General features: G+C 32.8%; 4 protein-coding genes across 4 annotated transcripts; all 4 read left to right on the top strand.

The window, feature by feature from the left end:
• The first annotated feature begins 2,334 nt into the window (after nucleotides 1–2,334).
• Nucleotides 2,335–4,383, top strand: LOC11429851 (uncharacterized acetyltransferase At3g50280). The gene has a single exon (XM_003603016.4). The coding sequence runs from the start codon at nucleotides 2,479–2,481 to the stop codon at nucleotides 3,844–3,846; it is 1,368 nt and encodes a 455-aa protein (XP_003603064.2). The 5' UTR covers nucleotides 2,335–2,478; the 3' UTR covers nucleotides 3,847–4,383.
• Nucleotides 4,384–5,015: 632 nt separating this feature from the next.
• On the top strand, nucleotides 5,016–6,806 carry LOC112420463 (uncharacterized acetyltransferase At3g50280). Its single transcript, XM_024780009.2, has one exon. It carries the CDS (start codon nucleotides 5,320–5,322, stop codon nucleotides 6,724–6,726), a length of 1,407 nt encoding a protein of 468 aa, XP_024635777.1. The 5' UTR covers nucleotides 5,016–5,319; the 3' UTR covers nucleotides 6,727–6,806.
• Nucleotides 6,807–6,961: 155 nt separating this feature from the next.
• On the top strand, nucleotides 6,962–7,903 carry LOC112420464 (uncharacterized). Its single transcript, XM_039831782.1, has 3 exons — nucleotides 6,962–7,100; nucleotides 7,219–7,676; nucleotides 7,778–7,903. Exons 1-2 carry the CDS (start codon nucleotides 7,019–7,021, stop codon nucleotides 7,644–7,646), a joined length of 510 nt encoding a protein of 169 aa, XP_039687716.1. The 5' UTR covers nucleotides 6,962–7,018; the 3' UTR covers nucleotides 7,647–7,676; nucleotides 7,778–7,903.
• A 1,695-nt stretch (nucleotides 7,904–9,598) lies between these two features.
• Nucleotides 9,599–11,225, top strand: LOC11432319 (uncharacterized acetyltransferase At3g50280). The gene has a single exon (XM_003603013.4). It carries the CDS (start codon nucleotides 9,684–9,686, stop codon nucleotides 11,031–11,033), a length of 1,350 nt encoding a protein of 449 aa, XP_003603061.2. The 5' UTR covers nucleotides 9,599–9,683; the 3' UTR covers nucleotides 11,034–11,225.
• Nucleotides 11,226–13,113: the final 1,888 nt, after the last annotated feature.

Raw genomic sequence — 13,113 nt, 5'->3', positions numbered from 1 at the left:
TAGTAAGACGAGTTTTAGCATGGGTGAATTGTCAAATTTTCCCATCTTAGATCAATTTTATTTTACTTGTAATGAGTTGTACTCCCTATTCTTTTATATTCCAATTTATATCTCTGGCTCAAAATTATAATTTGAACTCAATTAATTTGTTTATTTCTTTATCGGAGGGAGATACAATATTTTTTTAACACTCCTGCTAACATTTTCCAGCCCCATTCTCAATAAAAAAAAAAATTAATTAAAAACATAGACCAAATAATGTGACTAACATTTTCATGCTTCAGATTTTATTTCCTTAATCTCCTCAAAAAAGAAAATATTTCAATTATTTACCTTTCATATTTTAGTGAAAAACGTTCTTCCAAAAATAAATATTATCACTTTATTTATTTTTATTTTTACATGAATATGACTTGGTTCATAAAAAATAATAAATATACATTGTCAAAATTCATATTATTTGTGAAATAGTTATTAAGGTCATCATTAATAATACTAAATTTATCTTGTTTTTGAAATAAAAAACTATAAAAATAAAATCAAGAAGTTCATGGCAAATTCTAACACATGCTAAAGGAAATGAACAAGTTCAACTATATTCCTGAAAAACACAAGTAATTAAAAAATTAATTCTAAAATATATCATGTTTACGTCAAACAGCAACTTAAATAAATGATATCAATATAAAAATTTATAATAAACAAAGTGAACAAAGAGTTATTAGTTTGAGTTAACCATTAAAAAAGTTAGTGATTCTGACTTCAAACCGAACGAATGAGAAAATATTAATTTAAATACTAACATTTATCGAGTTTTTCTAAATAATAAAGAAAATGAAATATTGATTTTGATAAAAAAAAAATAATAATAATAATTTGGTAACGGAAAGTAAAACAACACTATTTTCAACATGTTCCAAATTTATAAATATATCAAACCTAGTTGATTTGTACAATTTCAAATAATGGTATATCAGTTTTTTAAAATTAAAATTCATCCAAATTTAAAGTAAATATTTAAGAGCAATCTTATCCATTGATCTCTATTAACATTAAATCAATGGCCTTTATTAAATTGGCCAAAGATGAGGAAATATGCCAATTTCCCATGCTAAACGTTGCCATTTAGTAAAGGGCGATCTATTTGTAGAAAATGAAAAATTCACAAAGATATCACGTATGAATTACATCACATCAATCGGATTGTTTGCCTTTTGACCCAATACATGACTTTGATGAACGTAAAGGCCCCACTACAAATACATGTTGTGTGTCGTGATTCTCTTGTGAGTGGTTGTCTTGCGATATACATCATTATTCTATAGTAACAAGCAATTTCCTATTCACTACTATCCTTCAAAAAATAAAATAACTATTCACTACTAGTGACATTGACATATTGACTCCAAACCAAAATGACTACGAGTGAGTGGTTGTGTTGCACTGTTACTTGGACAAAAGTTATGTTGCTTTCATATTTCAGAGGAGATTCGTTTTAAATCTTGTGAGTAATTACATTACATAAACCAATGAATCAGGACACTTACTCAATCATAAATATTAGATATTAGATATGCGTAAGAGTTAATTAGCAGTATACATGATCATGAAGGTCAATCTACTTGATGTTAACTTAACATATATGTGGAGATATAACTCACTTGGGTTGACTTAAAACGTTGGAGTGTGTTTCGTTCAATGTAGTCTAATTTTAGAGATATGGATAAAAACCTGCAAAAGAACAAGTAAGATGCCTTAATATATGTGATAAAGATAAGGGAACTTTTACGGTACACCTGCAAATTACGGTGTATCGGTACTCTCGCTTACAACTTTTATAAATTAACTATCATTTTTTATGAAGAAAATAGGTGTTTGTTGACATATATATTTTAGAAAATATCATTTTATAAGAAAAAACATAATTTCATTTTTTATAAAAATTATACTAATTTTTTTTACATTTTATTGTAAAAAATAATCAAAATTCTCTATTATGAGTAATAAGAATTAAGAAAAATCAAATTTTATTGCGTTGACATTTTTGATAAATAAGATTTAGTTATTATAATTATAGGTCATAGAAAATATTTTTTCCTACAAAAATAATTCATTTAACTATTAATTTAAGAATTTGACGTACCAATACACTCAAATTGTTAGGTGTACGATAGAATTTACGTAAAGGATAAATGTTATCAGCCTGACCAAGTGATATCAACACGTATAGGCCTTACAAATTAGAGATTTTGTTGTTTTTTTGTAAAAATAAAATAAAATAAAATTTTCTTTCTTTTTTCATAAACATAGTTCCGGTGAGAAATTTATCGTCTTACATTAATTGATTTTAGACATGAATGATGTTGAGAGTATCTCCACCGAAAAAATAGACTATTTCACTCTTATTTATAGAGGAATTACTTGTATGATCTCTCTTGCAACAACAACATTGTGTGTTGTTTTCTGCTTAATATTTGAATGATGACATCCTCTATCGTTCAAAGAGTTTCAGAATGTTTTATCAAACCACTACACCCTATTGAAGATTCAAAGCAAATTTCTTATTTAACAGGTTGGGATATTGCTATGTCATCTATGCACTATATCCAAAAAGGCCTATTATTCAAAAAACCAACAACTTCACCAAATAATCAACAAGATTTCATTGAGAGTCTATTGAAGAAGCTTAAATACTCCCTCTCTCATGCTCTTTTCCATTTCTATCCTCTTTCTGGCCGCCTTGTCACCCACAAAACTCAACACCCTCCCTCTTATACCATTTTTGTTGATTGTAGTAACAATAACCCTGGAGCTAGATTCATCTATGCGACCGCAGACGTGACCATATCTGATATCCTCTCACCTGTTGATGTTCCTCCAATTGTTGAGTCATTCTTTGATCTCAACAAAGCAATCAACCACGACGGTCACACCATGCCATTGTTATCAATTCAAGTCACAGAGCTAGTGGATGGTGTTTTCATAGGTTGTTCCCTGAATCATTGTATTGGTGATGGTACCTCTTTCTGGAATTTTTTTAATATATGGTCTGAGATATTTCAATCTCAAAGTTGTGAAAATGAAAACGATGTTCCCATTTCGCGTCTACCTTTTCATTATCGTTGGTTTCTACAAGGTTACGGTCCACCTATTAGCCTTCCCTTCAAACATCATGAAGAGTTTATCAGCAGATATGAATCTCCCAACTTCAGAGATAGATTCTTCCATTTTACACCGGAGTCTATTGTAAAACTGAAAGCAAAGGCGAATAAGGAGTTTAACACAACAAAAATATCTTCGTTCCAGGCTTTATCAGCACATGTTTGGAGATGTGTCACACGTGCACGCGGACTAACAAATGATCAAAAAACAAGTTGTAAGTTAGCTATAAATAATCGACTAAGATTGGAACCACCTTTGCCGCAGGAGTACTTTGGAAACACAGTTGATGTGGTTAGTGCAGAAATGACTGTGGACGAATTGCTTCAGAATAATCTGGGATGGGCAGCATGGAAGGTTAATGTGGCTGTGGTGAATCACGACGACAAACAAGTGCGAAAGATGCTGAAAGAGTGGTTAGAGTCTCCTGTTGTATACCAACTCGGTCGCCACTTTGATCCCCAAAGTATCACAGTGTCTAGTTCGCCAAGGTTCAATATGTATGGGAATGAATTTGGAATGGGTAAAGCGATGGCAGTTCTGAGTGGATATGCAAACAAATTTGATGGTAATGTATCATCATATCAAGGGTATGAGCATGGAAGCATAGATTTGGCATTGACCCTTACACCTAATGCAATGAGGGCCTTGGAATTAGACGAGCAGTTCGTGAATATTGTGGTTTGAAGTGCCTAAATTTATTTACTGTTACTGGTTTGATAAATTTATTGGCAAGTTTTGCTGATAATTTCAGGGAAGGGGACATTATATTTGCCATTAAAAAACTCATGCAATGTGAGGTAGTTCTTGAATATAAGATGAATTCATTGTTCTTATTTTTCATATCCATAAGTAGAGGTTGTGAACATGACTTGATTGCAGCATGTAGCTCCGTAAGATGTCCCCATTTTGGTTGCCTAACCAAACCTTGTGAAGCATAGTCAATCACATATTTGTTCAATATTTGCAATTTCACTCAAATGAAGAAAAGAAAGAACCATACCATATTCATCCAGTGGAGCTCCATCAAGTAAGTTACCAAGAAAAATATATTCAAATTCAAATAATTTGAAAAATCTACTGGTATTTTACTACATGGTCAAAAAAAGAAGTAAGAGAGAAAAGAGGAACAGATTATAGAATATAGATAGTGATGATACCATGTGGAGTAGTAATTAACATAGCTTCCTTTCTTGGCAATGAACAAGGGAACATTATACGCAATGTCTTTAGCTGATCTCAAGTATGACACTCCACCAAAGGCTTGATAACTTCAAATTAATTTAAACATCAGATAATGGCATTAGTCTAGAAAGACACTTCATTTCTATCTGAAATTCACACTCCACCAAATACATTTTAATGGCGAGATCATCCGCATAACCTTCTCAATTATTTTTTTTTAATAATTGAGAGGATTTAAATCTGATCGGTTTGATTACGAGACATGATTCAATATTTAAATAGTTCAGATTGTTGGAAGTGAATCAAGAGGGACTGAACTAGTTTTCTATTATTTTGTCGGGTAACCAATACAACTTTTCTAAAATTTTGTTAGGCTTTGTTTGAGTTAATTGAACATATCAGAGCAAATCGGAATTAAACATAATATAATGGAGCGGAACATAATGTAAAGGAGTAGAGATTTCATTTTATCGTTTGAGTATTTTATGATGGAGAGGAACAATTTCCTATTGAAAAGTTTTTTTGACAAGTTCCTACTGGAGAATTGAAGCAATGGAATGATTTGATTGAATGTATGTATAGGACAGATAAAGATGTTCTACTGTATATGCTAAATCCGTTCATTATTAGTGCCGTACTTTTTTTTCTTTCATTTATTTATTGAAGTAAAAGACAAATTTGGCAACTGAATCCCTTATCACAATTCACATCCAACCACAGAAAAATTAATTTCTTTTTCCCATAAATTTACAATTTATTCTGAAGACGATAATACAACTACTATACCTACATTCATTGACTAATCAATAGATGACATTGATGATTTTCTGGCGTCATTTGAATTCACACTTGAATCCTTCAAGTTAAAGACATATACTCCACCAACAATGTTACAATTTGACAAGAGGAAGTTATATCTCTGAGCTCATTGCAGCAAAATCTTGATTCTTGGGCTCTTTGAGATTTGAGATTACGATGAGTTCCTCTGTTCGACTTGTTTCAGAATGTTTTATCAAACCACTACACCCTATTGAAGATTCAAAACAAAGTTGTTATTTAACAAGCTGGGATATTGCTATGTCATCTATGCACTACATCCAAAAAGGCCTATTATTCAAAAAACCAACAATTTCACCAAATAACCAACAAGATTTCATCGAGAAACTATTGGAGAAGCTCAAACACTCCTTCTCTCATGCTCTTTTCCATTTCTATCCTCTTTCTGGCCGCCTTGTCACCCACAAAACTCAAGACCCTCCCTCTTATACCATTTTTGTTGATTGCAGTAACGATAACACCAGAGCTAGATTCATCTATGCAACTCTGGATGCAACAATATATGATATCCATAAAGCAATTAATCAGGATGCTCCACCAGTTGATGATCCGCCAATTGTGGACTCATTGTTTGATCTCGATAGAGCAATCAATCATGATGGTCACACCATGCCGTTGCTATCCATTCAAGTCACGGAATTAGGGGATGGTGTTTTCATAGGTTGTTCCATGAACCATTGTATTGGTGATGGGACTTCTTTTTGGAATTTCTTCAATATATGGTCTGAAATATATCAAGCTCAAGCAAAAGATCATGATGTTCTCATCTCGCATCAACCTTTTCATAATCGGTGGTTCCTAGAAGGTTACGGTCCACTAATTAATCTTCCGTTCAAACATTTTAACGAGTTTACAAGCAGATTTGAAGCAGTACCTAAATTGAAAGAGAAATTCTTTCACTTTAGTGCAGAGTCTATTGCAAAACTGAAAGCAAAGGCCAATAAAGAATCCAATACAAATGAAATATCTTCCTTCCAATCTTTATCGGCATTTGTTTGGAGAAGTGTGACTTGTGCACGAAGACTAAAACATGATCAAAAAACCAGTTGCAAGTTAGCCATAAACAATAGATCAAGAATCAAACCACCTCTCCCGCAAGAGTACTTTGGAAACTCAGTTGATGTGGTGAGTACAGAAACGACTGTAGGCGAATTGCTTGAGAATGATTTAGGATGGGCAGCGTGGAAGGTGCATACACTTGTTGTGAATCATGACGATAGAGAGGTGAGAGAGATGCTCAAAAAGTGGTTAGAGTCTCCGGTTGTCTACCAACTTGGTCGCCATTTTGATCCCTTCAGTGTGGTGATGTCAAGTTCACCAAGGTTCAATATGTATGGAAATGAATTTGGAATGGGAAAAGCGGTTGCAGTTCTAAGTGGATATGCAAACAAATTTGATGGCAACGTGACAGCCTATGAGGGATTTGAAGGAGGAGGAAGCATGGATTTGGCAGTGTCCCTTTTGCCTAATGCAATGAGTGCGCTAGAATCAGACGAAGATTTTATGAATGCAGTTTCTGTGGTCAATTTTTCTAATCTTCTGTAAATTTTAGCAAAGCTTCCTAGAAATAAATTAACATATATTTGAAAAGAATTGAAATATATGAATGAATACAATGTTTGATATATAAGATATGTAACTCATATACTTAACGTTTTAAAGTTTTAGAAGGAGAGGTGGTCCTGGAGTATTGATCCGTTTCTGCTCCAGACACCCCCCAACAACTATATAGCTCTAAAGCCTTCACTCAAAATCATCATTTGGCTTCCACATCCAGAATTCTGCTGATACTATCAAAGCAAGTTTTCAAAGCAACGGCGTTTCACCTACTGATCGTATGGTCAAATGGAACAGTAATAATCATCACTGCCATATCCTTAACGTGGATGGGAGCTGTTTAAGAACTCCAATTCGCGCAGGTTTTGGGGGAGTTATTCGTAACAGTGCCGGTTTATATGGTCAAATGGAACAGTAATAATCATCACTGCCATATCCTTAACGTGGATGGGAGCTGTTTAAGAACTCCAATTCGCGCAGGTTTTGGGGGAGTTATTCGTAACAGTGCCGGTTTATACCTCTCTGGCTTCTCCGGTTTCATTGCAGATTCCACTGACATTCTGCTTGCTGAGCTCTCGGCAATTCACCGCGGTCTTCTTATGGCAGTAGATATGGATTATGAGGAATTGGTTTGCTACTCGGTTTCGCTTCTCTCAATTAATCTCATTACGGGTCAAGCTTCAAAGTATCATGCCTATGCCGTTTTAATTCAAGATATTAAGGACCTCTTAGTTTCGCACAATTTCACTGTCCAGCATTGCCTCCGTGAAGGAAACCAATGCGCTGATTTCATGGCAAAATTAGGAGCTTCGTCAAATGATGAGTACCTTATCCACTCATCCCCTCCTCAAGACCTTCCTGATTTACTAAGGAATGATGGAGTAGGAATTTATTTTCCTAGAGCTTAGGCTTTCTGTTTTTTCTTTTGTTTCTTCTGTCTGTTTTTTTTTTTTCTGCTCTTGTTTTCCCTTGTAACCAAAAAAAAAAAATCATCATTTGGCTTTTTATCAACTTGCCATAGTCAATTTCCTCATTAAAACTGTTACACTCTGGATTAAACTTTTTCTCTTTTGAGTTTGAGTATGCATTAAGTGTTTATTCGTCCTAGATACTGTAGATGTTCTTTCTTTCCCATGCCTAAGCTTATAAGAATCATGTTAAGCAATCATATTGTGCTCTAGATTATGTTATCCGAATGAACTCATGAATCTTGATTGAGGTTAATATAGTGTAAATAGGAACTTCATAGAATATATACCTAAAAAGAATTTGGTTTACAAAAATTTGAAGTAAATTCAAATTGGGCCGATAAAGTGTAAATAGGAACCTTGGTTTTCTCATCAAATAATGGGAACCTTGCTTCATTTGGATACATGGTGAAATAACCATTGGTTTAATGTACTATTGTAGATTATGTCCAATGAGAAAGGTTAATATTATTTTGAACTATTGGGGATGATAAGGTTAATGAGAACCAAACAGGAGTTTTGTTGTTTAATAATAGCGGTTTTATATTTCTGACTCTAAGAACTAAGAGCAAATTTGCGATCTCTGAGGAAGGAAATGCTGCTTAAACACTCTGCAAGTAAGTAATACATCAATGATATTTAAGCTAGCCTGTGTAAAGATACAATTCTTGAAAATTTTGGTTAGGATTGTTAATGTACTTTTGTTTATAAAAGGAATTCAAAATGGCTATGAGCTTGTGAAATTCCTTAACAGCTTGTGATTTTGTCTTTAATTTTGTTAACTTTTCTGCAATCGGAAGTTCAAGTTGCCTCTGATTCCTTAACAATATAGCTACCTTGTGATTTTGTCTTTAATTTTGTTTACTTTACTTGCAATTGAAGTAAGTTATTTTTTCTAGAGTAGTGATATTTGAACAACTATTTGATACAACTTTTATGACAACTTTGTTTTTTTTTTCTCTTTTCATCGGTTAAAAATAATGAAGAGAGAAAAAGGAAGAGAGAGAATAAGAGTATAATACCATAATGTGAGTATGAGAGAGAAAGTTATCAAAAAATGGTTGTACAAATATCATTTCTCTTTTTTCTAGGCTTTAATTTTGCTAAATTTATCCTTTATCAAACAAAATTACTCTTTTATCATGCTTCTTATTTTTATTTTTATTTTGACAAAACCTGTTCTTCAATTATGCTTCTATGTTGAGTTGAGTTTGTTAGATTTGTAAGGCCTTAAAATATTCATGTTGAATATGGAGGACTGGTTTGACCCAACGATTTTTAGAATGGTCCCTCATAACGAGCTTCTGTCAGCTGTTAAAGGAGGAGACAAAGTTAACATGCAAATAGAAGGAATTGAGGTAAGTATATATAAATTTAGTGTACGAGTATAAATTCGTAACTTTAGACTTTTAATTTAGACTATTAATGGATGGTTTTGTTTAAATTGAATATCCATTTTAGTTAAAAACTACGCAGCCGAATTCGGTCCATGAGAACAACAAAAACAAGATAATATTCATAAGAGACAACATGATTCCTCACAATAATTTAAGATAGACAATCTGGTTTTTACAACAGAAAAAGTCTCTAACTAGATATAAAGTTATTCAATGAAGATGATTAATTAATTAGTTTAATTAATTAATTTTAAATTAGAATTTGAGAGAGAAAAAATATTGCAACTTACAAGGCCATGTATCAGCAGCACTAAAAATATTTCATAACATGTAGTATCAGCAATATAAAATAAAGTCTAAACACATCACATCTTACATCACACAAGATCATTTTATTAATTAATTTTGTTCCATGTTACCATCACCAACCACAAATTATTTATTCCATCAATTTGTTTGGCGGCGAAGACCAGTCAATAGTTATATTTTCCTTGACTTATAAATCAATGGCGACATTCAATAGTTATACCCCTGAGCTCTCTCTCTGCAACAAAATTCTGAATTCTATCTGAGCATTTGAATGATGACTTCCCCTATCATTCAACGTGTTTCAGAATGTTTTATCAAACCACTACACCCCATTCCAGAGTCAAACCAAAATTGCTATTTGACAACTTGGGATATTGCCATGTCCTCTATGAACTATATCCAGAAAGGCCTCTTATTCAAAAAGCCAAATAACCAACAACATTTCATTCATAATCTTTTAGAGAAACTCAAACACTCCCTCTCTCTTGCTTTATTTCATTTCTATCCTTTATCAGGTCGTCTTGTTACACAAAAATCCCAAGACCCTCCCACTTATAATATTTTCGTTGATTGCAGTAACAATAACTCCGGAGCTAGATTCATCCATGCAACTTTGGATGCAACAGTATCTGATATCATGACACCAATTGATGTTCCATCAGTTGTTAAGTCATTGTTTGATCTTAATAAAGCAATCAACCACGACGGTCACACCATGCCGTTGTTATCCATCCAAGTCACTGAGCTAGTAGATGGTGTTTTCATAGGTTGTTCTATGAATCACTATATTGGTGATGGAACTTCTTATTGGAATTTCTTTAATACATGGTCTGAAATATTTCAAGGCCAAGGCCATGATGTTCGCATTTCACGCCAACCCTCACACATTCGTTGGTTTCCAGAAGGTTATGGTCCACTGATCAATCTTCCATTCAAACATCATGACGAGATTATAACTAGGTATGAACCACCCAAGCTGAGAGAGAGATTCTTCCATTTTACAGCAGAGTCTATTGCAAAGTTGAAAGCTAAGGCCAATATGGAGTCTAATACAAACAAAATCTCTTCATTCCAATCTTTATCAGCACATGTTTGGAGAGGTATAACTCGTGCTCGCGACCTAACGAATGATCAAGTAACAACTTGTATGTTAGCCGTAAATAATCGACCGAGAATGAAACCACCTCTTCCAAAAGAGTATTTTGGGACCTCAGTTGACACAGTGAGTGTAAAAACAACCGTAGGTGAATTGCTAGAAAATGATTTGGGATGGGCAGCATGGAAGGTGCATAGTGCTGTAGCAAACCATGTTGACCTAGAGATACGAAAGATGGTCAAAAAGTGGTTAGAGTCTCCTATGATATTAAGCCTTAAACACCACTTTGATGCCGGTAGTGTGGCAATGATAAGTTCACCAAGGTTTAATATGTATGGAAATGAATTTGGAATGGGAAAACCAGTGGCAGTTTTGAGTGGTTATGCAAACAAATGTGATGGGAATGTGACAGCATATGAGGGACATGAAGGAGGAGGGAGCATGGATTTGGAAATTTCTCTTTCTCCAAATGTAATGAGAGCCCTCGAATTGGATCAGAATTTCATGAATGCAGTTTCTCTCTAATTATATCTGTACCCCGTCTAATTCAAAAGGGTTATAGAAACATGTATTTTAAAAGGACGGGGAAGGGGTTCATCATTTTTAGTGTATTATATATGTAGTTCTACCATGCTTTTTTTTTATGCATATCAATGTATTTTGATAGTTCTTTTTTTTAATATGAAATATCAATAAATATTAATGTTGATTCCTAAACAGGGATACAGAAAGAAACGTATTTACATGTTAGTTGAGAGCTTTGCTAAGTTGCTAAAGTGAGATGGTGCCTTGATAGAATAGTGATTAATTTATCTACCATTTAATGAAAATTAACACATAAGTAAATTTGCAAATGACAAAAACAAACTAGTTTTTACTCTATTTACAAAAAAATTCATAAAGATAATTTTTGTTGGTTGTTGGATAATTTATCCACAACTCTTTAAAACAACCTAGAGGAAAAAAAAATCCAAGGGTTTTCTTTTACATGTCATTCCATTGAATTTTTTTTATAGTAATATAAAAAATTCAGATAAGTTGGAGTCTTAGAGAGTCAGATATCTTAAAACCTTTTGCTATATCTCTTAATGATTTAGCATATCCTTAATCTGAAGTATTATATAATTTTATTTCTCATCTGGTGCGGTTGGTTTAATGTTTCATTTTATAAAAAAAATTCGCATCTAGTGGGGTTTGGTTTAACATTTCATTTCATTTAATATAATTTTATTTATCATCCGGTCGGGTTGGTTTTTTTTTTTTTTTTTTGTCAAGCAGCTTTGTAGCTTTTCTCACATATTATATGGAGAATTCGAGATTCGAACTAAGATCCCTACATAAATTATCTTTGTTAGCTACCAATTGAGCTGCACTTACTGGATTAATGTTTCATTTTAGTTCTGGCGTATTGAACAACATTTACTTCCCAGTCTAGGAAGAGAATCTTTTAGAATTAATTTGATAATCGGTTTGCCCAAAATTAGTTGGTTTTATATATCTGAATCAAATTGTTCACAATAGTTTAATCGGAAGAAGTTAAATCAAGAAATGTCAAAAATTTTAGGCCAAGAGATATATACGTATGTAGTAGTACAAAAGCCACCGGAACAAATTATTTATGACTTGAGTTGCCAAGTTTGACCGAAACACATAGTTAGCTACTATTATTAGCATGTGACAACAAGATATCCATGGAAGAATGGTGGGTAATTTATCCAACCAATACACATTAGCCACATAAACACATTTTTAAGTGGTATCCATGAACTATCTTGATCCCGCCAACAAATTGTTCATTTTCATTGGTCGGTGGGTAAATTACACACCATCTTCAAAGATAATCTAGAAAGAGGAGTGCTAAATCTAGCGAAGAAATGTACCACGAAAACATCCCGACAATAAAGCAGCCAATTATAAATCAAGGTTGGGTGGAATTCAAGGGAGGATAGAGAAATAGATGTAAGCAAAAAAAAAAAAATTGCCTAATGTAATGCTGTCGCTATATACTCGCGAGAATATTTTCGCAGTGTATAGCATTTTTCATCTAGAAAAAACCTTATTGGCATGATCAAGTTTAGGCACCGCCACTTTTGTTTTTTTTTTTTTTTTTTATTCGGTAAAGGGAGGGTGAAAGTTCAAAAAAAGGAAAATTACGCCTTAAATTGTTTTAGAGCGAAAATACACCTTAATTACATGACAATTTTTACGGTACACTCAACAAAATTGAGTGCACCGGTACACCTACATATTAAATTAATAGTTTAATGAATTATTTTTTAGAAAAAAATATATATTTTCTATCAGTTATAATTATAATAATTATATTTTATTTCTCAAAAGTGTCTGCAAATCAAAATTTAATTTTTTTTATTTTTATTACTCATAATATAGTGAATATTATTATTTTTTCGATAAAATTTTAAAAAATTGTATGATTCTTAAAAAGAATGAAATGATGTTTTTTCTTATGAAATACTCCAAAATATTTTCCAAAATATAAAAGTCAACAAATATCTCTTTATTACATAAAAATAATCATTAACTTATTGATTTATGAAATAGGTGTACCAGTACATCTTAAATTAAGGATGTACAGTAGAAACTC

This window comes from Medicago truncatula, chromosome 3 (assembly GCF_003473485.1).
Source record: "Medicago truncatula cultivar Jemalong A17 chromosome 3, MtrunA17r5.0-ANR, whole genome shotgun sequence".
Lineage (NCBI taxonomy): Eukaryota > Viridiplantae > Streptophyta > Magnoliopsida > Fabales > Fabaceae > Medicago > Medicago truncatula.
The sequence above is the reverse complement of the archived record's forward strand: the minus strand, read 5'-3'. Positions and strand labels throughout refer to the sequence as shown.